Consider the following 25,359-nt stretch of genomic DNA (forward strand, 5'->3'; position numbering starts at 1 on the left):
GCTCCACATTTGTATGAAGTATACAACTGGAATAGCCATCTTGACGATCATTCCGTGCAGTTCATGGCCTGCGCCTTCTTAAGACCTAAAAGTCATTAGTTCCTAAGCGACATGCCCGCAAAGATGTATAGACTACTTTGTACAGACTATTCCAAGGTTACACAGGTATCAATGACGCCACAACAGCGTAGTTCAAATCATACCATTCCACTAGCCATGTGGAGCTCAAGACCAAGAAGACATAATTGCTGATTCGTTCATATTTGGCATTCGTGGCCACGATTTCCACACATAGCGGCCGGCAACTGGTCTCAGCCAATTTTGTGCAATCTAAGCAAGAATCTAACACTCATGACGTTTTGTGGTTTGTTGCACAATAAGTTAAATATTCTTCTTGGTTATAACGAGAATAAGACTCGTTATCGAATAATTTCAGAATAGTGCTATAACCGAGCATGTGAATGCAAGACATCACCTTAAACTCAAGTGAAAACATTAATATAGCACCACGAGAAAGGACCGAAACACGACCACATAGCGGTATTTGGTTCAGTTCACATCCAGCACCAGCACGAGCTACCTCTCGGGAGACTGAAAAACTACAAGTGGGTGTTATCGTGCAAACGTTCCATGATGAACTCAATATGAAAAGGTTTGTTGTCTAGAGCAAACTTTTCCACTAAAAAACATACCTGTAGTGATAAGTCATTTTATTTCATCATATGTAATGCTTGCTTCAATATCGCTTAAATCAAGTGTATATGCGAGGAACATTATACATATAGCTAATTCGCGCCCCGCCGGGGAAGTTGCCTTCCCCTACGGTTTTTCGAGTAAAGGCAAAACAAAGCGCTCACATCAACACAAGATTTTATTGACCCCTTCTTCTATCAAGTTAGCGTTCTTTGTGCAAAATTTAAATTTTCAACTACCAAGATCAGCGACCTAAGTCAAGTCAAAGAGGTTAACCACTTAAAAACTGACCACACAAAGCGTTTTTGATGGTCATTTGCCATCGCACAACCTTGTTAGGGTAAAAGAACATGATGGTGCCTGCAGTTTGGGTATTCCAGATTTTTTAAAGTAAACGAGGTCAGGGACCTGTGGTCAGGCCATCTTTTCGGATTTTCATAAATGATGCAAATTTGCACGCATTTTTGTGTGGTTTTAGTGTTTTTATACGAGGAAAAAAGTGCTTACTCTCATTCCTAGCCATTATATGATCACAGAGCACATGACATTGGCTCAGTTCATGACCTACTTTTATGATTACCTTCTGGAAAACATATGCTGAGCTCAACGTAGGCAACTTTATTAGGTAATTTTGGAGGCAGCATTCGAATTCTCCACTAAAAGTATGTTGTGATATCATTATGATGCATAATAAGGTCACAACAGATCACGTAAGAACATGCAAGGTAATATGAGGTCAAGGTTATCGAATGTCAATGACATGTGCTAGAGGTAGGTGATCGAGTGAGACGCATGTAACCACCTTCTTCTCGTGTTTGTAAAGCTATTGAAGTATAATTTCATGTGCCAATGTGTCTATTTTCAGTTTGTTACAAATCATTGCCAAGCGTGGAAGGAACTATGTATATTGTAGACAACAGCTGTGCGTTCCTGAGTACCTGTAGATGTAAAACATAACACACACGAATCTGCTACTCATATTCGTTTCTAAAAAAAACGTGTAGACGAAACATCAGTGCCTCTATCCCTCCTTTCTCCTGATTATGATACGAGGAATAAGGATAACAATAATGTCTTATTGCGCTTCAATATCTTCAAATGTGGAAAGTTCCCTTCAATTCATTTTCGGCTGTACATTCATTTTATTATATTCTTTATTTTGTATTCATAATTGTTGTTTTTAACTTCACCGCTTAGCTGTTAATCCTTGTTGCAAGGCCCGCTTCCAAGATAGCCTACGGCGGCCGGCAGCCACGACTCGGCCGTTCGCAGCACCTAGTGACCCACTGACGAAAGGGGCCCTCGAGAACCAGCGCATACCCTGAGCTCGCGTTCCTCGATAGGAAAATTCGGTCCTGGTGACAAGCCGCCATGATCCCAGTATTGCTCCCTCTCGCGAGTTCTAAAGCTCAGAGATGATCATTACTGGTCAAAAACGCTCTAACCGGACCGATCTAAAACCAGGTGTTACGGGTGTGATTTATTAGTTGTTTGTACTGTACATTCTTCACGCACTTCATCGAGGTGTAGTGGTTAACGCGCTTGACGCGCCCGCACAAGCGTAGTAATTACTCTATTGCGCGCTTTGGTAGGTGCCCTGAGTGACGTCATTCTTTTTCCGCGTGCAAAACTGCCAACAAATTGTCTACATTGCCGGTGGTAATAAGTAATTCAAACGACCGTGGACAGTAAGTGATCACCGAGTTATTATTGTCCGGGTCTGCAGGAAGGCTAGCATTGCTATGCAAGGTACATGCATGCCTTTTAGGTAAATCTACCCCAATGTCATCCCTGTCAAAATACTCTCAAGCTGCACCGCAAAAATCGGCATGGGACATCGTGGCTGAATACAGCATCAGGTAGAAAAGAAATCACCGCATGTTTAATTGATATGCTGCGGGCTGCCGCGATTGTGTGCGATGAACTGCCAAAGGACACATTGCTTGTTCAGTGAGGACAAAGGAAAGCACCACTGTTCCTGGTGGCTGTGCAGAGTCAGGGTGCTAAAGCCTACGGTTGCTGTGCGCAGTTCCAGATGCTGAAGGACCCGGTGGTCTGGCTGGAGGCGGGCACGCAGATCTTCTTCTCGTTCGGCCTGGGCTTCGGTGGCCTGATTGCTTTCTCATCGTACAACCCGCCTGACAACAACTGCTTCCGCGACGCCGTCACCGTCGGCCTCCTGAACGCCGGCACCGCCATGTTCGCCAGCATTGTCGTCTTCTCCGTGCTAGGTGGGTCACCAGCCGCTCTTGCGGGCCGTATATGTCTCATCAAAGGAATCTCTTGGCGAGTCGCAGATGTTTCAATGATTGTGCGCTGCGAACATAAAAAGGTGTATTCTTTGATTGATCGACAATGCCCTTAAAAGCACATTATAAGAAGCTCGTGTTAGTAGCGCGAGATGAGGCTCGTCATATGATCTGTTGTGTCCTTAATCGAATAATTTTCCCCTTCTCAAAATCCCCATGCACACCTCAGCTAACGCCCCGATTACAAAGGGAACATGTTCCACGATTTTTCTTCTACGGAGAACAGATTCCAGATGCCACTTCAATAATTCGGTCTTCCCCGGCAGCTCTCCCCTCCCCATGTCCCATATGTGTTGCATTAGCCTGAACGTGCCAAAAGATAGCGTCTTCATTGAGCCGGCCGTCTTAGCCGTCTAATGACGATGGGGAGAGGAAATCCGCCACCAGCTGGCATATGAGGCGAGGACTTCAATGTGCCGGGAGAATGCCGCCGGAGAATGGTGGGGTGTCGAGGCTCTGACTGGTGGGGTGTCGAGGCTCTGACTGGTGGAGTGTCGAGGTTCTGCGTGATAATGCCGCCAGACTGGTGGGGTGTCGAGGTTCTGCGTGATAATGCCGCCAGACTGGTGGGGTGTCGAGGTTCTGCGTGATAATGGTGGTGCATGAGACCGGCCAAAGATACTTAAGCATGCATATATATGCATGTATGTCCTCCTCCCCCCCCCCCCGGCCGAGGGGAGGGGGAGGAGGGGAAGTTGACTTACCCTCTGCGGTATTTCGAGCACAGGTCAAAAACGGACGCTTGCAGCAACACGAAATTTAAGATCAGTGGCCAATGTCAGATCAAAGAGGTCAGCCCCTAAAAAACTTGACCACACATAATTGTTTTGATTGCTTGCCATTGTTTAAATTTAGTACATTAACAGAACGTGATAGTACCTGCGATTTGTCTATTTCACATTTTTCGGAAAATGCGAGGTCATTGATCCAGGATCCAGGTTCCAGGCAGCCAAGTAGATGTTTGCAATTTGTTCGTATATAATGCAAGTTTGTACGTATTTTTGTGTAGTTTTGGTGTCATGCTCACATGTGCAACCATCAAATAATCACAGCACATATGATCTTGGCCCAGGACATAACCTTTTTCTATGGGTACCTTCTGCAAAGCAGATGTTGAGCTCAACATGGACAGTTTTATTAGGTAATTTTTGATGCAAATTTGGAAACCACCGTTGAAAACATGTTAAATATAATTATAGTGCATAATGAGATCACAGTAGGTCATGAAAGGTCGTCATATTAGGTCACTCAAGGCCAATGGCGTTTGTTGCAAATAGCAAAGAAATTGGATGAACAAGTGCGACGTGTACAACCACCTCCCTGCCGTGTTTGTGAAGGTGATGGCGTCTAATATCATGTACCAACGTACCTTTTCTCAGTTTGTTGCAAATACATTGCCAAGCATCGAAGGGACTATGTACAATGTAGACAAGAGCTATACGATCTTGAATACCTGTAGATGTCCAATATATCATTTCTGACCCCAAAAAGTATGGTACTGGTCACATAGACCCTGTTAGAACTTCAAAAATTTGCCTTCAAATGGTTTATGAACTCCACCTAAGTTGACCTCGTTGACCTTTAGGTCACCCTGAATGAAAATTTGGTGTCTGGAATACTTTTTCTTATATCTATACGTAATGAAATAAACTTAATCAGAAGCACATTGTGAAGAAAAGTACCTTTCTTGTAAGCCCCTGGTGGATCAATTTTGAACAGTGACCTAATCTGACCTGACCTATGTGGGGGAACAGACATGACTGGAATGAAGTCCCACAGTCTTAACGCTGATTCCGTATCCTTAAGATGCGTCCTGATGCGTTTGCATAGCTTTCAAGTGCATCCATCAAAACGACTGTTTTTGACCTTTCGTGGCCTCTGGTGACCTAGCATTTGGCCTAAAGTAAAAAATTCGGGGTGCATTCTTCATGGTTTGATGAGACCTTTAAGAGGGTATCTTATTTTCCTCATACAGTGTGTGAAAGTTGGAGATCCCGGGGGAGGGGAAGTCAACTTCTCCCTGGCCGGGCGCGGTTGTCTGAAACCACCGACTCGGCGCGGGTTAGTAGATCAACAGGTACTAAAAATGTCGTGCTACTGCAACCGTTAGCTCTTGATCCGCGCCCAAAAACAGTTGGAGGAGGTCTGCTTCCCCCCGGCCGGGCCTGGATCCACCACATCACCATCGGTAATTCGAATCAAGTGAGCCAAGTTCTGCAACCCCGAGGTCAGATGAGGTCATTGACCCGAGACTTTTTACGGAAAGTCACCTTCGTCACTAAATCTGATCTATAGCATCTTTCTTTGCTCTACTTAACCGAAATGCATCATTTCCGGGAAAGGAAATGACCGATACCAGAACTCTTTAATATTCATCATGCGAAGAGGTTCCCACTTGACCCGCTGTGGTCGGTCACGGATTGAAATGGCACAGTTCGCCGCTGCGTAATTAACTGCAAAAGACACAGCGAAAGGTTATGTCATCGTCGGCTGGGCGCGGCGTTACGTAATTTACGGACAGTGCTTGGGGAAGTCACGATTGTCCATGATTTGACCTATACTCAAAATTTGTTCGTGACGTGTGTGATCATCTGTTGACCCAATAAAAAAGAGGATACCACTGGGGAACATAAGCAACAGGCAGCGCGGTGGTCTTTATCACATCGTTCTTTCTTAGCTTCTAAACGGCCTGGAGGGGAGAGGGGGCAATTGGCTTCCCCCAGTAGGGCGTATATTTTACCAGCAATGATCTTCGACATAAGTGCGTGGAATTTGCAAATATGAAACGTAAATGCATGCATAATTTGCAACCTAGTGTGTCGAGAGCGTAGCCATCTGTTGATGTGCTCTACACGCCGCCCTACGCTGCTCAAACCTTCAGTTAATCCCACGCGCGACCTCGCAGACAACATATGAGCTTGTCGCGCGGGTGCTGGCCTACCCACACTGCTGCCTCAGCAGATAAACAAGTCCATAAAGAAAGCGAGACCCAGCGGGGTGCCAGAAGCCAGTTCTGTTGCAACCCAGCGGCCGTCTGTAACTGCACCGAGCTGCCCTGGTGTTACTAACAAACATATATGCCGTACCGCACACACACACACACACACACACACACACACACACACACACACACACACACACACACACACACACACACACACACACACACACACACACACGCGCGCGCGCGCACGCACGCACGTACGCACGCATATATATATATATATATATATATATATATATATAATAGTAATATATTATATATATATACATAGAGATAGAGACGAGAGAGAGAGAGAGAGAGAGAGATGAGAGCAGAGAGAGAGAGAGAGAGAGATAGAGAGAGAGAGAGAGAGAGGAGAGAAGAAGAGAGAGAGAAGAGAGAAGAAGAGAGATAGAGAGAGAGGAATAGAGAGAAGAGGAGAGAGAGAGAGAGAGGAGAGGAAGAGAGAGAGAGTGAGGAGAAAGAGAGAGAGAGAGAAAGAGAGAGAGAGAGAGAAGAGAGAGAGAGAGAGAGAGAGAGAGAGAGAGAGAGAGAGAGAGAGAGAGAGAGAGAGAGAGAGAGAGAAGAGAGAGAGAGAGAGAGAGAGAGAGAGAGAGAGAGAGAAAGATAGAGGAGAGAGAGAGAAGATAGAGAGAGAAGAGAGAGAGAGAGAGAAGATAAGAGAGAGAGAGAGAGAGAGAGAGAGAGAGAGAGAGATAGAGAGAGAGAGAGAATAGAGAGAGAGAGAGAGAGAGAGAGGATATATGTATTATATAACATATATATAATATATATATATATATATATATCTATATATAATATATATATATATATATATCTATATATATATATATATATATATATATATATATATATATATATATATACTCATATGCACCTAGATTTTGTATCATGAAAGGACATACTGCTGGTATACACCTTGGTTCACGATGGTTCGGCCAATCTCTACGTTTAAGATGCGTTCGGGTGGGTGTCAAGTTAAACCCCGGAGGGTTTTCCAAAATTATTTTTGAAAAGCGCGACATCTTCGCCAAAGGCACGTCAAACTTCGCACAGCTGTAGAGCATTGAATTGCGGATCTTTTGATGCACAAAAATTACATTTACCTTGTAAGGTCGCTGACCTCTGGCAGTTCAAGGCCGTAGCTGTCAGCGAGGGGCACTTAAAGGAAACTGTTCAATGTGTTGCGACAACGGAGTGTTGGGCAAAATAATACATAACTGGGATAGTTTCTTACGTAACAAAAAAAAAAAACTTTAAAATTACGGCCAATACCGCTGACCTTGCGGCAGGTATGAAGGTCCGACCAACCTGATTTTTACTTGAAGGCTTGGTTCATGGAGTAGTTTCTGATGCTCATTTTGAATTTAATTATAGCAGAGACCGTAAAATACTTGTTCCATGAATTTTTTTCACTGTCGGATTTGGTCACTGACCTGAGAGGATCCCGTCCAACATTATGCTTTTAGCAACATACCGCCTAGCGTAATCTCTGACACTTATGGCAAAATAGGGACAATCTCGTGTGTATTTTGTCAGCTGGCCGCACCAAGGTCAGATAAGGCCATTAACCTCAGTTGAACATAATTTAATTTTTCCTTAGAACGGATATCTGGCTTCATGACGGTGGCATGTGGAGGTGTAGGGACACTTGATACGCCAATTTGGAGTTTGACACTGTTTTACCTAAGTTGAACCAAGGTCATGACATAGGAGCCCGAAATTTCGACGCAAGCGAGTTCACATACAGTTCCCCCCCCCCCCCTGTGAGTAAGGTATGTCCGCTATCTTAGTTTTTGAGAGCGTAGGGGGTCAAATAGACCCCCCACTCGAGCGTAGGGTATTCAACCGGCCGCCCGGGCGCGTGCTAAAACTATCGGAATTGTCATCCGTGGCTTCTCATTTGATCCGAACGATTTAATAACTACACCTTAAGGACACGTCTCCAGATATAAAACACAAAACATTGTTCCGCCGGCAGGTTTCAAGGCGCACAACACGCACAACCGGTGTCTGCACGCCCGGGAGCTGGAGCTGAACGCCAGCATCGCCAGCTACCTGGGCGCCGGTGCAGCCACCGACGTCACCGTGCCGCCAGACGTGTACGATCGCATGATGGCCGGCCTGCGGGAGTGCGACCTGCAGGAGGAGCTGGCTAACGTGAGTGTCAGTACCTCTTCCCTGCATCTTCGGATGCGGCCTGCAGCAGTGGCTGGTCAAGGTCAGTGTCAACGCCCCTCCCCAGGTGTGACCTGCGGCAGTATCTGGTCAAGGTAAGTGTCAACGCCCCTCCCCAGGTGTGACCTGCTCAGTAGCTGGTCAAGGTCGCTGTCAACGCCCGTCGGACGGACCCAAAGCAGCGGTGAAATGCTGGGTCTTTCTAGCGTCAGGGCACAAAATGGACAATTAGTCCTATCGCTAGTCGGATGCTACTTGCTTTACGCAAACAAAGACAACCCCAATAGGCACCCTGTCACAGAACAGGGTGCCTATAGTGATCATTCACACACTAACGTCCAATGTGATCATGGTGTGACAACATTCCTTCAAGTGTTTTAAAAGGGTTATAGCTATTTTGATTATCTGATTGGCAATGCCACATCCCAATTTTGCCAAATTTTTGCGGGGACGTCCAGCTTCTTTTTGGTGGGTTTGACAAAAGTGTGCAGTCTAACACGCAACTCGCTATCAGTCATGATTCTAGGCGGCTAGTGTGCGTTTACCATTACCTGTTGTTACTGGCTCATCGTTCATCACTGCTGCTGCGGCGGCTCCCAGGGACCGGACAGCGGTGGACGGTCCATTCCCGTCCGTCCTCATCGCACCACTGACACCAAACTTTTCTTACCGCTATCAATTTCATCTGCAAGGGAACTGATCGCAGCCGTGTGGCGATCGAGACAGACGAGAGTAATTACTGCGTTACATACGGGTATATGAAATAACCCTATGGGTGTGATCGGTAGAAACGTATATGTGCATCATATTTAAGTCCGTAGAGGCAATCGTTCATATATACTGTGGCGGCATGGTGACTACAGCGTCCCGTTCGAAGTGAAAGTCTGGATTTGTAATGGCGGGTGGCCACACATTGCATTGACACAGCCATAGCTGGCGACAGGCCAAATAGCGGTGTGGATGGTTCCAGCTGGCACTGCACGCCAGTGCATACTGCAGTAAAGCCAGAGGCTCACTCAGCGCTTAAGCATTGCGAGAATTAGGGACTCCGCAGTGACGTCACAGCCGCAAATGCACAAGAACTGTCAGCAGAATCGTGCCAACACAGAACGTTTTGTGTCAGTGGGCCAGGGGTGGTGGTTGTGAACTTCGGAGGAGTGTGGTAGACTTTTTATTTATATGAGAGAAGTATGGTGTATGGGTGTTTTATTTGCAACGTAGTTTCTGTTTTGTGTACATTAGCATAGATTGTACGCAATACATATCAAGTGCGAGGGATTTAAACTGTATTGGCTATCACAGCGCAATTGTTGGGTTTAATTTGGCGCTTAACAAAATTGTGCAATTCGCATGTAACAATTTAAGGATCACAAGACAAAAGAGCGATAACCCACCTATCGACATACAAAAGAGTCGAACACCGGATAACGCTGCGTAGGTTATGAACCGCGCAAGGTATGGATTCCACCAAATATCGGCGTGCAAAATGTGAGCACCGTAAAAAATTGCCACGCAAAATATTGATGTGTCAATTATCGACACCGCAACTAGTTATACTCCTTCTATTTCGAGCGCGGTCGTTGCTACGACTAAAGAAGAGTGACATGAATGTGGTAACGAAAACATTTTGACTGATGGCATACTCTCCCAGCGTACTGATCACACAAACTGTAGAGATTTCAATTAGCCGACGGCAAAAATTGGTCCAGGAACTCCATATGCATACTAATCTATGCAATAGCGCAATACGTGGCGACTTCTGGCGAAGTGCCTCAGACACCAGGAGTAGCGGCTACAGAGGCCTGGTAGTGACGAGTATGCTCAGTCCGGTGTTGTGTCCAAGATCCCATGGTATGACGGATCGTAGTGCCACCGCTTGGAACGCACGTTAGCAGCTGCACCCTTTACCAGGCGCCGCACCGAGCGGAAACGGCAGTGAGAGTTGGAACCCTATGGCCAGAGCGTCAGATGATGCCATATTCTCTCGTCTCCGCCTGCAACAGAGATTTTCACATCTGACGACAAATGGGATCAAAAGAGGAACAGGAAACGAAACTTACCGGACTTTTGTCACCGTAAAAAACAAAATAGTCGCTGGCAATTTGTGTGCTTTGCAAATGAAAACGTATGCTCTTACAATGGACTCACATGGAATTTAGGAGTCACGTGAACAGGATTGCTGTGATGTCCGGGCATTAAAGCTTAGCAACACTCTGGCATGCGATTTATTTACGGAAATATTTTAAAATTACTAGGAGCCTAGTGGATTTGGTGCCTTAGCATCAAAGGTGGAGACATCATGAAACTAGGCATTTTTTCGTGCGATGCAGTGGCGCTTTAAAGCCTATCCAGAAGTCGTCACAGGACGTGATAGCTACCTGTTTCCAGTTCATTAGATTGAGAGATGAGGGAAGCTCCAACTAGTAGTTACGACATGATCATCGCAACAAAGGAGCATTGCTCTGACTTGTGCAACCCCGGATAAGAGCACGTCATTAAAGGGATTTCAGTGCCACTTCTTGAGTCCGAAGATTGAACCGAGTGATTGGCTTGGGTAAGTCACTTGATCTCTACTGGAGTCATGCCTTCATATGGTAGCACTGATCCAGCCGCTCCTTGTGCGACGAGACAGCCGTTATTCTAAACTTGTTGGAGCGTAGTCCGGTTTCTGAAAGGCGACGGGACTTTTGATGGATTGCTATCGCTGTCGGGCACTCGGTTACCTGTAGCCATCATCTTAAGTGACGATAGATTACACCGAAGTTTGGCAGGGCCACACACATAACGCGAGTGAGGACGGATTTCAGCGTCGACACTAGCCAGCTGGGCTTCGTGCGCCGTTATCTTAGGTGCGGTGTTGCACTACTGCAGTCCCCGCTCATTCCCAATATCAACACGCTCTTCCAGAAGCGTGATGCTAGCAATGCTCACCAATCTAGCGTGGTCGAGCGATTACAAGCATGCATTTGTCTGTGCACAGTATGCGACTAGATCCACGTTCAAGTCCGCTCACCCACTCCAAGTTTCCAGTCCTCTCCACTGATACCGCATAACGGTGCTACCCAGTTTGTGTTAGGTCCGTTTCAACGCGACGTTCTTCAAAGGCCGCGCTTTTTTCGGCGAGCACTTTGCTCTGCGGCGCTGGGTCCATCCCTGCACGGGCGGCCGCCTTCCGTGGAGCACGGCCGCCCACCCGCGCCACGCCGCTCCTCGCCAGCCACACTGCAATCTGACCCTGTCAGTGGCTCTCAAACTGTCCTGCATGCAGACGGTGGTGCCCTTCACACTCCAAGCGATATGTAGTCGCCACTCTGTACGCTAGTTGACGTGACGTCGATGAGGATACAGAGCGTCCTGCTCCCTCAGTCCGGCTCCGGCACCGGCCTGGCCTTCATCGTGTTCACCGAGGCCATCAACCAGTTCCCAGCGGCGCCGTTCTGGTCCGTGCTCTTCTTCCTCATGCTCTTCACGCTCGGCATCGACTCCGAGTTCGGCACGCTCGAGGGCGTCATCACGTCCATCGTCGACCTTAAAGTGTTCCCCAACCTGCGGAAGGAGGTGCTCACGGGTCAGTTCGCATGCAGTGTGCGCAGCGTGTTCGATCTTTATCATCTTTACGCTTTAGCATATTTGTTACGCTTATTTATTTGGTCTTATTATTACGCTTATTTAGTTAGCCTAAAAGCTTATTTATCTGGCCTAAATCACTAATTTAAGAGTGTAGTCTGTCTGTGTGTTTGTGCGTCTGTCTATCCCCCTTCTAGACAGGTATGGGGCACAAACAACACTACCCATTGCGGTGAAATTTTTGGTTTATGATTGCTCCATCTTGTGTACATAATCAAAAGCTATATATAGCATAAATTCGCGCCCGTCCGATGCTGGCGTGGCGGCCAAAGCACGTGCGAGAAGGGAGCATGTGCTGACATTTAGGAGGAAGACTTTTCAGACACACGAGGAAGCAAGCTACGCGACGGCAAACCGATGAAACAAATATCACAACAGCTCGTGCAACTTTTTGCGTGTGGATTAGAAGACGTGGGAAGGGGGCATGTGTTAGCAGTGAGACCCGTTTCAGATAAGCAAGAAAGCAAGTTACGCCACAGTCAAACCGCTGAAGGAATATTTTAACAGCTCGGGAAGCGATAAATTTAGTATCTCTGTTTATGATCCTCATTTGTAGGAGAATACCGGTGCATACCAATCCCGTCAGTGATATGACATACTTAAACAGTCTCCCAAGCGGTTTAAAGCTGATCACGGAACACCGGTCCGAGAAAAAAGCGCAGCACTATGAAGCCTTGATTTCTTTACTTTCTTAGTTGTTCATGGCTACTTTTATGGTAGAAATGTTTAAAACGTTTAGAATGTACGTACATAATCCGCCGTGGTTAACGCTACTAGCGTTCGTGCTTTATCCCGTTTTTTATCAATCATCGTTCGTGCTTGCTGCACGTTTGCACAATAGGCCGCATTTCACACCTCTGCTGAAACTGTCGTACCCGGAGCCTCAATCTCCATTACCGATTAGCCTCTGTGCTGTGCAGGCATCATCTGCGTCATCTGCTTGCTGCATCTCGATGGTGTTCGCGCACGGTGCAGGAAACTACCTCTTCATCTTGTTCGACGACTTCAGTGGGAACCTGCCGCTGCTCATCGTGGCTCTCTTCGAATGCTTCGGCATCGCCTGGGTCTACGGCCTGAGGAGGTACGCCTCTTACCAGCTCCGGACCTTGAGGGCTGAGCTGCTGCAGAGCGTGATAGTCCAAACTGTTATCGCCATTATCGAAATAGATGCTGCATGCGTTGAACATCATGGCCGTGAGGTTAATTAACGGTAATTCCTTGGTGCCCCCCCCCCCGATTTACCCCACTTAAGTTTAATAGGTCTTTGGCCCTGACGAAAATCTGCTTACGTGCCATTCCCCGAGTAAAACATTTGTGATGGTAGGTGCGACGGGGCCGTGCAGCCAAAAACATCAGCTGTTGTATGAGACACAAGCTCAAAGCGAGTCGGTGGCGTTGACAGGAAAGGCTAGCTGGGATAGTTTATCACACTGTGCACTGCGCTACAGTCCTGCGATTGTTCAGCTGACCGCGGCTTTAGCTAGCCGGTGTGGAGGAACGCTGATTAGAACCAACAGAGCTAATGGGGTGTTCTGAGCGGACAACAGTAGCCTTTTCACGCTGGTATTTGTGCTCAGGGACCTTAGTTGGTAACGAAGCTGAAACGCACCAAAACTAGAATCAACAGGAGCGATACCTTTGGTATGTCGTGATACTTACCAATGTTTCTTCATTTGACTTGCCCTCCAGAAGCGCCCTTGTTTCATCGGAATGTGCTTGTTCATCATTTCACGTGTGCAGTCCTGTAGGTTTTGGTATCATGTGACCAAATTTGCGAAAGTAAAATGGCAAACAGATGCATGCTAAGAAAGCTTCCGTGGCAAAACTCACAAGCTGTTTTGGTGGACCAGATGCCAACTGAGAGGTTCCACTCCAGTATATTTTAGTTTTCGTGCACTTCAGTTTCATACTCAACCAAGCCCCTGTCTAATAATGTAAGCGTGAACAGGGTCCATCTGAACCACGAGCCGGATAGGCGTTCAGCCGGGTGAGCAGCGGGGCCCTGGCGCGTGACCTGGCCTCTCTCACTATGCACCGTAAGGTTGCTATGTGCCCGCGGTGGCCTGGCGCGCCTGTGCTCCGATGACGCGTGCAGATAGCAGGGCGGGTGTCAGATAACCAGGCGTGTCCGGTAACCACGCACGGCGTCTGTCGTCGCGCGTGCTCCGCCCCACCAGCGGCAGACACCAGCGACCCGAGCCTGCCCGAACCAGGGCGCTAACAGGCACTGCAGCCGGCGCTTCATCCCAGGGAATAGAAGGAGGCTGCGGAAGTCGGCTGAGCCGCGTCGCGTGTCGTCTAACCGTATGACGAACACATTCGACAGTTGTGAAATTGCATGAAAACTTGTGAGTCTTCATTGTACATCATTCTTCCGTGCTGTTATTGTGATATATATATATATATATATATATATATATATATATATATATATATATATATATATATATCTCTCTCTCTCTCTCTCTCTCTCTCCTCTCTCCTCTATATATATATATATATATATATATATATATATATATATAGAGAGAGAGAGGAGAGAGAGGATGAGAGAGAGGGAGAGAGAGAGGGTATCGGAGGAGAGAGAGAGAGAGAGAGGAGAGCAAAGGAGGAGAGAGAGAGGAGAGGGAGGAGAGAGAGGAGAGAAGAGAGAGAGAGAGAGAGAGAGAGAGAGAGAGAGAGAAGAGAGAGCGAGAGAGAGAGAGAGAGAGAGAGAGAGAGAGAGAGAGAGACGAAGTGTGCATATGAAATAGCAACGTTATAACATATTAATCTATATATACTGCCTTGCTATTCTGCCATGAAGATTGATCAAGGTTCTTAAATTAGAATGGGCACCAATAAGGTGCATATGTTACGGAATAAGTCATAACATCAATATTATCAGTGTACATCCCCCTCGCCACCAAAACAAAACAAAAAAAAAACAAAAAAACAAAACTGTAGCGTAAATCTCATCCGTGGCTTAGCAATGCAGGCAGCGGTGTCCGGCCGCCTCAGACGCTGGCGCGGCGCCGGTCCCGTCCGCGGGCTCAGGCCACACCGCTCGTCTCGACGGCAAATGAGGCGCGGCCGGCGACCGGCGACCGGCGGAGGTCTCGCCGCGTGGCGCCGGTGATATCTCCCGGTGCCGGCTCGGCCAGCGTCGCCGCGGGGCGTCTCGTCTCGGTCGCGTCAGACCTTGTTTGTATCGAGCCGCCTCTTCATCAGGGCACGCCGTTCCACGCAGATAGCTCGTCTGGGTGGGTGGACCGCGCGCAGAGAGAGCTCCGCCCAGCTATTTGGCACGCGTGGCAGATCACAGATGATAACCTGCGGCGGCGGACATCATTAAGGCGTGTAGGTTTTGGCTTGTGGCTCTGCGAAGTGCCGCGAATTAAGCAGACGACGAGACAACAGCTAAAGCCTTGGCTCTGGTGATTCCCTCTGTTATGACCTGGTTGAAACCGAGAACAATAACAAACACAAATTTGAATTACACTTCATACCATTTAAAATTGGTCAAACGAATGTGACTTTATCATCATTGTGTCGTCTATAACGTATTATACCTTTCGCTGCGAGGTGTCTTACGTACTTACTGGTACGATTTCAAATGCAGCCTGAATATTTAAACAGGCTTGGCCATGTGCTACAGCCGCTTGTAACACCTTCCCAGATCACCGCAGCGATGATTCGTGCGTTCATTGCGCCGTCTGCTTCTCGTAATCCAAGCGCACTGCTTCCTCGGTGCTATTTTAGTGAAGATGGCCTGCTGCATTTGATTATTTTTACACCCATCTGACCGGACGGTCAGAGGGTAGGTTGTAAGTCATACGAACACTACAACAGCACTCGCCAGTCCTCGTGGCGCTTGTTCACTCCGAAATCACAATGTCGGGGGCATGTGCTCAAACTCTAAACAAATGCTTAGACGTCAGACCTCCGCCCCAGCAATGGCTCTCGTCGCTCGATGCCGCCTGCATCGTAGTGTTATTCAGGATCCTTTACTCGTGAACAGCTCATTTTATCACCTGAGTTGTAACAAATAAGGCTAAATAACATTGCAGCCATCGTAACCAGCGTAACGGCTTGGTAGTTTTTCGTCCCCAGATAACTGGTGCATCCTAATAACTGAGGTAGTTCCACTCTCCTGCGCGCCTGTCTGAATTCATTACGTTAGGTGGAATGGAGGCAGAAACATGGCTTTGTCGGCTGCACGAATCGTGAAATTATGAATGCCCGGTAAATTTTTAAGCATTTCGAACACGTTTCAGCAGTTGGTCGCTGAAGTCGCCGCTTCATGGGTGGGGTTCATTTTTCCTGGTAGCGAAGGAAGCGGATTTCACTTGTGTAAGTACTTAACAGAATACAGTTACTGTTCAGACAGATACGGACAGATGCTGTTCGGAAACATAACACGTTTGGATGGACAGGTTCTGTGACGACATCGAGATGATGACGGGAAAGCGGCCTCACTGGTACTGGCTGTTCTGCTGGAAGTACCTCTCACCTTTCACAATGATCGTCATCCTGGTTGCCTCCATCGTCAAACAAATCAAAGATGGCGCAGGGTAAGTAACTGGGGGTTTGGTGTAGACCGCCAGGCATGGTGAGGTTCAAAATCGTCGGTCAGCTTGAGCTCATTTGAGCAGATTCCAAACACCTCAGGGCTATGACTGTTTATTCCACGAGCCCTCCCAAAGACCATACGGATATTCCGATCTTTCCTTCGGCCAGATTTTCTGTCCCGTGCTCCGCCAGTGCTCTTGGAATAGCACCCCACCCTCTTTTTTTCGCATGCACTCGCCTGGCGCGCCCACGTTCTCTCAATCTGACAGCAGCAGTAAAACCTAGCAGCCGATTGCTGGCTGAATGCCTTTTGGCTGTATGCAGCTGGTGCCCAGCGCCGATGAGCGCCGCGGACCCGGGTCCGCCTGCCGCCCGGGCTCTGCCTTCCAGCTCTGTGGCTGTATGCAGCTGGCGCCCAGCGCCGATGAGCGCCGCGGACCCGGGTCCGCCTGCCGCCCGGGCTCTGCCTTCCAGCTCTGTGGCTGTATGCAGCTGGCGCCCAGCGCCGATGAGCGCCGCGGACCCGGGCCCGCCTGCCGCCCGGGCTCTGCCTTCCAGCTCTGTGGCTGTATGCAGCTGGCGCCCAGCGCCGATGAGCGCCGCGGACCCGGGTCCGCCTGCCGCCCGGGCTCTGCCTTCCAGCTCTGTGGCTGTATGCAGCTGGCGCCCAGCGCCGATGAGCGCCGCGGACCCGGGTCCGCCTGCCGCCCGGGCTCTGCCTTCCAGCTCTGTGGCTGTATGCAGCTGGCGCCCAGCGCCGATGAGCGCCGCGGACCCGGGTCCGCCCGCCGCCCGGGCTCTGCCTTCCAGCTCTGTGGCTGTATGCAGCTGGCGCCCAGCGCCGATGAGCGCCGCGGACCCGGGTCCGCCTGCCGCCCGGGCTCTGCCTTCCAGCTCTGTGGCTGTATGCAGCTGGTGCCCAGTGCCGATGAGCGCCGCGGACCCGGGTCCGCCTGCCGCCCGGGCTCTGCCTTCCAGCTCTGTGGCTTTATGCAGCGGGCGCCCAGCGCCGATGAGCGCCGCGGACCGGGGCCGCCGCCGCCCGGGCTCTGCCTTCCAGCTCCCGCCCCTGCCCACCCTGGACTGAGCCAGCAGAGCCTGGCGCTGCCGGTCCAAGTACGCCGTCAGTAATCACAGTCAGATTCCGTGGGGGTGCAGCTGTCGTGCTCAGAGCTGGTGGTTGTGCGGGCCGGCCGGCCGAACAGTGCAGACCGAGTGGGGGTGACCGTCATACAACAAGCAGCAAATATAACTGGGAACAAATCGCCAACACGGGCCTGAAACACAGGCAACGCTGGATTATGGTGGCCGTAGCTTCAGTTGTGGGTCTACATTTCTACGATTAGCTGTCTCAGTTACTTGTTACTTAATTCATATAAAAACGCGAACAGCTAGGTAAAGCAAATTTCGTATCATGCTGGGCAAGCGCCATAGTCTGTAAGGAAATCGTGGATGCGAGAGATTTTTACCTTGCTTGATCTGTAGTGTAGTGGTTGTTTTGCTGTCGGTTCGTGCGAAGCGTTAGATTCGGGGTTTCAGTCTGTAGCTAACTAATATTTGCAAAGTTATATGACAACATGATCAAAGGCTGCTAAGGACTTTTTGTGCAGAGCCTCGGTACAATGTTGTCGGACATGTAGCCTGGCGTGCTGAGATGTGGTTGCCAATGACATGATAATGTTAGGTTCTCAAAAATGCTTACCCATGCCACTATGCGAATATGAAAGGTTTACAGCAGGCGGAAGCACTTGCCCCTACGGCCTGCTTTTTGCCTTGGTATACATAACCAAATGTGGTGATTGTTCTATGCGCTGGGTGTCTTAAGTGGCACTGCCTCACCCTATGCTTCCCAGCCGACCCTAACGCACGTGTCGACGTGTCCGGCTGGCGACAGGTACCAGGCGTGGGACGCAGCTAGTGCCACCGTAGTCACGAAACTGTGGCCGCACTGGGCCTGGGGACTGATCGCCGTGCTCGTGCTTATCTCCGCACTCTGGATACCGGGCGTGGCGCTGGCGAGGTGAGGGCGCTGGTGCCGCGGTCCGCCCCGCCCTCAGCCGCCGACCGGTGCTCCCGCACCGCCACGCTGAGGGGTGTCGGGACAGTCCGCTGGCGCGCTGTCCACTAGCTGGCGTACCCTTACGCACGCGTTCCATGAAGTAGGCAACTGCCTACGGTTGTACGCCGTTCAGATCAGCGCACCTCAACTCCGCACAAAAATATGCGTCTTAGCGACATGGTGCGAGAGCAAGCTGATTGTAAACGTCACCAGCTTCGATGCGTCGTGCACGCAAACTCCGCCGCACATCCGGACGAGCTGATGGAGTGGAGCCGACGGTGGGGCAGCTCGCACTCTGACCTCCGCCACCTCCCTGCGCCAGGTACCTGGGTGTACACGTCATCCCGGCCGAGGAGCCGGCTTGGTTCCCGGTGTCGGACCTCCGCGAGATGCACTCGGTCAAGACGCACCAGCTGACAGCGCTGGAGAGCACCCTCTTCTGTCTGCACGAGGACGGCAGCGAGGGCTGCTGCTTCCGCACTGGGCCCTACGAGGACGACGAGGACGAGGACACGGCCGTGGCCGGGCCTTGAGCGCTGCGGAGGAGCGGCCCCGCTCCGACAGCGCCCGGCTTGTCCCGCACGCGCGTCACATGGCCGGCCAGCCAGCCACGCTCGCCGGCTCGGGCTCCACGGCCGCCTCTGCCGGCCCGGGCTGGAAGCTCGCCGCGAGCGACGCGCGGGCAGGCCGCGCCGGCCGACGGTCCATTGGCAGCTGTCTCAGCTCGCAAACCAAGCTAGCCGCTTTCGTCCTGAGTGGGGAGGCTGGACTCGGCTGCAGGTCAGGGGAGTTCGGTAGCGAGGGTCTGGTACCGACCCGACGTTTGCCAGTGGGTGCTCAGGCGTTTTTCTCGTCGTGGCGGCAAGGGATCGGCCTACCCGACACATATTGACGAGGGTATCCTGCTTAAGCAACACGAACATGTGTTGATGACTGAAGGTTCAAAACTCCAGAACAAGGCTCCAGACATTGGCCAGGTGGCTCCAGATGTTTGACCTTAACTAGCATAACATGCAACATATATCTTGTTATATGCTAGCACGGTGCGTAACACCGGGTTGTGTGTGGACTCTAGATGTTCCAACGCGGTGAGGATAAGAGCTTTATTCCAAAGATAGGGCGGTGAATATAGCCTAGTTGCCGCGGATGATGGCTAGATATTCACTTACTGTTATTAATATAACCGTCTTTCGTTGTGAAGGTTGTGTAGCTAGTCAGTCATTCCACGTGTTTGCTAATACCCTGTCTCCCGCACCAGCACCATTGCACCTCTCACTATTGATCACGTCAGAATTATTCGTGTTTTTTTATTTCGTATTAGACATTGCGATTCAGCTAACACGGACCACAGCAATAATCAAGTATGCTCCCGACAAAGGCACATGGCGCCAACTGGGGCGAAGGTGACAGAAACAACCTTTGGTGGGCTTTCAGCCGGCACACCACAACTCTTTCAGTTTTTCTCTGGACGCATAGCAATTCCTTCAAATGCGTATCACTTAGTCAATGCACGTGCACGAGCTGTTATCGGTCTTACAATGGCACCAGCACTCTGCTCGGAATAAAGGATCATGGCTGTGCTACCTCTACAAATATAACGATGCTGTGGTGCTGGATGTCAATCAAAGCAAGTGCAATACTTGTATGCAATATGTAATGCAATCGAAGCTTAGAAAATGCAAGGCCAGGATGGTCTGTTGACGCGTACTGATTACGATGAGGAGCGCTGAGGCACACTTTTAAAAAAAGCTACTCGATGGGGGCACACCTATGACGTAATCTTGTAACCGTCAAACGACCAACTAATTGGATGAACCGCGACATTGATCCATGAATCAATCAGGTCATCAGTCTTTGAGTGCACCAGGGTGATGTGTCTGCCGAGTTTGGATGTTTTTGAAGGCAATAATTGACCGTTGGTAAATGCATGAGAACCGCAGCCTATTGCCCTCATTTTTCAATGTGCTCATGTGTGTGTGCGTGTGCTCAACGGTGCAGCATGTGTGTACCCTAGCGGCTCAGCTGTTGGTTCTGCGGTAGCCGGGCTACGGCAGCGGCCCGGCACCGGCGCCCTCCCGCGCCGGGCGCCGCCCTCCGCCGGCGCGCGTGGCGGCGCCGAGCGCGCGCCGACGCTGCCCCCAGAACCGGGCTGTGGTGCTCGGCGCCTGTCCCCTGCGCCTCCGGCCGGGACACGGCCATGTCTCAATGTCGTCTTCCTAGCTGACCAGGTCTCGTCGCTTCTGTGTCTGATGTGTAGACTGGGCGTTGTTCCAGCGTGCGTGTGTCTGTTGGGGAGGCGGGAGCGCTGTGGCGGCCGCTCGCCGACCGCCGGCGCGACGCCGCGCCCCATTGGCGGAGATCGCAGCACGTAGCCAAATACACAGTCAGCAGAGTGCTTCGCACCTGAACCGATGTGGCAGCGGGTGGAAATGGCGCCCGCCCGTGGAAATGGGCGAAAAAAGTCGAACAGTGGGCTGCGTCGGCTGAATATGGAGACATGCGCGTATATGTCAAGTATCATTCCAATTGCCACCAAAACAACACACCAAATGGCTATGCATGTATTACATACATAATTTGTGGGAACAGTGAAACGCGCTAGGCATCAAATGACGTAAATGAAAGCGATGGATTCGATAATGGCGGCGAGTGCCGACCGGCCCGCGCCTGATGAGACAGCGCTCGGCCAGCTATGCCTTACGGAGGGAGCGCGTACGACCTAGCTAATCTGGCGACCGTAAACTGGAAAAACAGCTAACACACAGATGCGGTTAAGAAAACACATTACCCAACGGGCACCTGCCGCGCAAGGTCTTACGTAACCTCGCGGCTTTCGGCCGGCCCAGACCGCTGACGCCTGACGCGCCGCCGCCAACACATCAGGGACAGGACTCACGCGGGCGTGGATGTAGTGCGGCCTGTGGAGATATCGAGTGCGCAGTAGGCGACAATAGCGAGAGCCGACGAATACATGAACGACCAGCAGCAATCTTGTGGACGCGAAATCTGGCCAAAAAGACACGCTATTCGGGAGAAATGACCAGACTACGGCCAGAGCTCAGAGAGTCTGCGTCACGTCTGCAGTGGCCGGAAGAGGTCTCACACACAGCCCGCGTGATTGATGAGCTGCCGGCCGATCTCCAGAACTTCGGCCCGATCCTGTCGGTGCCCGCCGGGCCCGGGCTGCGACCGTCACGGAACAGAGGCTGGGGCGACTCCAGACAGGAGGGCGGCACCGCGGCGGTACAGGGTCCGTGTCAAGGTCAGCTCCACCCGGTGGCCCGGGACAGTCGTGCACACCCGCACCGCCTGCTATCTAAGTATTGCTCGGGTCACGCGGGGCTGAGCGCAGGGTCAGAGTGCCGCCAGGCTCAGCGTAGGACGCTCCTCCATATGTCTCAAGACCCACCTCAGGCAACAAAGCACAAACAATGGGCGACGAACAAATGCCAACGCATGAAATATTGCCTCCGCACACCAGCTTCAAAGCGATCTCCGGACCGCAATAACACGCGAATCGTGGCGAATAAACAGGTGTAATCCCACCCGGCTTCTGACATCACCAACGGCGAGCCAGCAGCCCTTCAAACAAATGAGCATCAAGACCCGTTACATTCTCCCCATCTCGCGGTTTTCACCAGCGACCTCCGTAACATGACCTGGGAGTGACCTCCGAGCGGGCGCCAGCCATTGTAGGGAGTCCACACCGCCGGCCGACTCAGTTCACCATTGCGTCTCCCGCCTGCGCCCGGAGCATGACCACGCACACCGCACACCAAATGATTGGCACTTGGGATTGACCAACTCTACACCAATAAGGTACTTGCAGACGGGGTGGGGTGGACACCGCTACCGACCGACACGTCTCGGACGGGCGGTCGCAGCACGGGACACCGGACGCAGCACATAACCTGAAGCACGCCGGCACGGTCGGCGTCCGCGACACCGGCGCACGCCCACGGTCCGAAGGTTCACACATCGTCGAGCCTGGCCGCCGGCGCGCAGAGCTCGGTTCGGGTCCGCTCATGCAACAACTCGCTCAGAAGGTGGCCGCTGCGACCGGGCGGACGTGACTGAGGCCTGAAGGCCCGCTGGGGCTGGGCGGCGCCGCGAGCAGAGGCGTGCGTGCAGACCCGGCCTGCGCAGGGCGCCGGCCGCTGGCCTGGGCAGTCGGTATCCACTTGGACAGCGTCGCCCCGTCCTGCTGCCAACATCCTATCGTTGCCAGGGCTACGCCGAGCTGCTGCCGCGCCCGAGCGAAATCGCGCTTGAGCACGGCTCGGTGGTGCGGCGGGGTATGTGTCTGAGCGCAGCTCCAGTATCAGCGCCACCCATTACCAGCCCCGGCCCGCCGGCCCGCCGCAGGAAAACAAGGCAGTTGAGAACAACTCACCGGCACTGAAGTACCGACGGGAACTCGAGACCTCGACTGAGGCCAGCACTAGCAGCGGCCACAGCCGGTAATGAGCTACCAGCTCTAATGACTACGAGGGATTATCATCAAAACTATCGCTAAAATGTCCTTCGCCCTAAATCAGTTACAGCAGTGAAATGACAAGACAGGTGGGTGAACAGGGTTATAAGTCTTCTATGGTATTTTCTTTTTCTTGCGCAGCTTTTCGAGGGCTTCGTCGATGATTCGCTTCGGCGGCAGGAAGCAGCGATCAATGAAGTCCTCCATCATTGTAAACATGTGCTTCTTTACCCCAGAGAGGAAATGATTTTCGTCCGGGTAGATCTGCAACAGAGGCGAGTGATCAAAGCGTTAACACACATTGAGTCCAAGGGAGGGGCGCAGTACCATGGAGACAACAACTAACGAGTTCTTGCTCCAGCCAAGTGGGAAGGAGTGCCAAACGAACACGTTTCTTTTCATCTGACTCTGGGCGACTCTGGCTGGAGTGTGCTGTGACTCAGACTTCACATGTCTGGCGTTCTGGCGTTGGAATTGGTGTTGCGGCAGTAGCTGAACACCGCGGTGACGTTGGACTTTTCGCACTTTAAGACTCAGTGCAGAAGGAAAATTAATACCATCTCTCTCGCCAACTCAAAACTGCTATGCGGGAGAAATACCACGAGCTGTTGATAACTACCCCAAGGGTGGCATAATTATAAGACACATCGCTAATTTGATGTACACATTTGCATGAACGATCCAAACATCACCAGGTTTACATGGTTTCACCACCCTTGAGAGTCCAGGCGGAGAGCGTGGCCCCCGCTGCCTTTATAGTTGACGTGCCGGTATAACACTGAATATCTTGAAATTAAGTTTAGGTAAGATGATCCTTTAATCCACTACTATCACACGTGATGTGAAACTAACTACAGTACTCTCAAATCGGTACTTTGTAGACTGAAGCAACGCATTACACGGGCTTCGCCGCTGTCCCAGCTGGTATGAGATATAACAAAACGTGACAAGACGCTGAACATCGACGCTGTGCAGCGCGACATGATATACTATCGGCTCGCAAGTCAGATTGTACATAAACCTGGTGATTCGGATATCTTACAAAGTCTACATTACCTGTTTTTGACCGAAGGGTTAGAATACAATTTCGTGGTCGGGAGATCCTTTCCCCTCCCTTCATACACACTAGTTATGCCATAAACCAGGAAGGGATCCTTCCCCTGCACCTCATACCCACTAGTTATGACATAAACCAAGTCCACTGTCGGTCAGACAGCAGATGGAATGCTAAATATTTACCACTGGGAGGAACTACTATTATAACAACAACTTGAGGCAAAACGCTCCGTACAATATGGTCAGGCTGAGTTATGTTGTAATTTCTTAAGGTATTAAGAAAATCAGTGTTTTCCCTGGACGCCCGGCGGCTTAAGAACATGAGCTGCAAGGACAGCCTACGCGATAACCCTAATATCTTTTTTCGTAAGATACTAGGGTTATTACCCAGTATAACGATGTAACGGTCTTCCTGCCGTCCGTCTGCCGCCTGCTGCCCCAGCGTAGGACGTGCGGGTATGGGCGCCAGCGTGAGCACCTCGCGCCTCGCGCCGGCGCTCCGCCAGATCAGTCTGACCAGCTGCCGCCGCCAGCCCAGTCTGACCCGCTGCCGCCGCCCAAACAGCCTGACCTGCTGCCGCCGCCCGACCAGTCTGACCCGCTGCCGCCGCCCGACCAGTCTGACCCGCTGCCGCCGCCCGACCAGTCTGACCTGCTGCCGGAAGGACACGCCGGCCCTGATGAGGGCGCGCGACAGCAGCATACTGTGCTGCACGTGCACGTTGTCGTCGGCCGTGCCGTGGATCAGAAAGAAGTTCTTGTTCTTGAAGAGCGCCGCCCGACTGGTAAGGTCGGATTCCTCGTAGCCCCGGTAGTTGCCGCGCGGTCCCGGCAGACCCATGTACCGCTCCGTGTACGCCGAGTCTGCCAGACGCCCGGGGCACGTGACAGAGCGACAAAAACGCAGCAGACGTCAGATGGAAAAATCGTCATATCTGTGTCGTAGTCCCATTGAGAGAGAGCGAGAGCGAGAGCGAGAGCGAGAGCGAGAGCGAGAGCGAGAGCGAGAGCGAGAGCGAGAGCGAGAGCGAGAGCGAAGCGAGCGAGAAGAGAAGAGAGGAGATAGAGAGAGAGAGAGAAGAGAGGAGAGAGAGCGAGAGGAGATGAGAGAGAGGAGAGATAGAGAGGAGCGAGAGAGAGATGAGAGAGAGAGAGAGAGAGAGAGAGAGAGAGAGAGAGAGCAGAGAGAGAGAGAGAGAGAGAGAGAGAGAGAGATAGAGAGAGAGAGAGAGAGAGATAGAAGAGAGAGAGAGAGAGAGAGAGAGAGAGAGAGAGAGAGAAGAGAGAGAGAGGAGAGAGAGAGAGAGAGGAGAGAGAGAGAGAGAGATAAGAAGCAGAGAGAGATATGAGAGAGAGAGAGAGGAGAGAGAGAGAGAGAGAAGAGAGAGAGAGAGAGAGAGAGAGAGAG

The 25,359-nt window shown here is 51.0% G+C and overlaps 2 protein-coding genes across 2 annotated transcripts in view; one reads left to right on the forward strand and one right to left on the reverse strand.

Moving 5' to 3' along the window:
• Positions 1-19,034, forward strand: part of LOC119090524 (sodium- and chloride-dependent transporter XTRP3-like) — a 31,026-nt gene extending 11,992 nt beyond the window's left edge. Inside the window, 8 exon segments of the mRNA XM_037213340.1 lie at positions 2,723-2,924; positions 7,988-8,166; positions 11,551-11,752; positions 12,732-12,751; positions 12,753-12,892; positions 16,227-16,364; positions 18,257-18,382; positions 18,744-19,034. Of these exon segments, the coding sequence (XP_037069235.1) occupies positions 2,723-2,924; positions 7,988-8,166; positions 11,551-11,752; positions 12,732-12,751; positions 12,753-12,892; positions 16,227-16,364; positions 18,257-18,382; positions 18,744-18,954 (1,218 nt within the window). The 3' untranslated portion in view covers positions 18,955-19,034.
• A 1,933-nt stretch (positions 19,035-20,967) lies between these two features.
• Positions 20,968-25,359, reverse strand: part of LOC119114941 (dipeptidyl peptidase 4) — a 5,841-nt gene continuing 1,449 nt past the window's right edge. The window contains exons 2-3 of the mRNA XM_037238996.1: positions 24,604-24,815; positions 20,968-23,159 (exon numbers count right to left, since the gene is read on the reverse strand). Of these exons, the coding sequence (XP_037094891.1) occupies positions 23,010-23,159; positions 24,604-24,815 (362 nt within the window). The 3' untranslated portion in view covers positions 20,968-23,009. The remainder of the gene's footprint in view (positions 23,160-24,603; positions 24,816-25,359) is intronic.

The sequence above is a fragment of the Pollicipes pollicipes genome, unplaced genomic scaffold (genome assembly GCF_011947565.3).
Source record: "Pollicipes pollicipes isolate AB1234 unplaced genomic scaffold, Ppol_2.1 Scaffold_3087;HRSCAF=3621_pilon_pilon_pilon, whole genome shotgun sequence".
In the NCBI taxonomy this organism is placed as follows: Eukaryota; Metazoa; Arthropoda; class Thecostraca; order Pollicipedomorpha; family Pollicipedidae; genus Pollicipes; species Pollicipes pollicipes.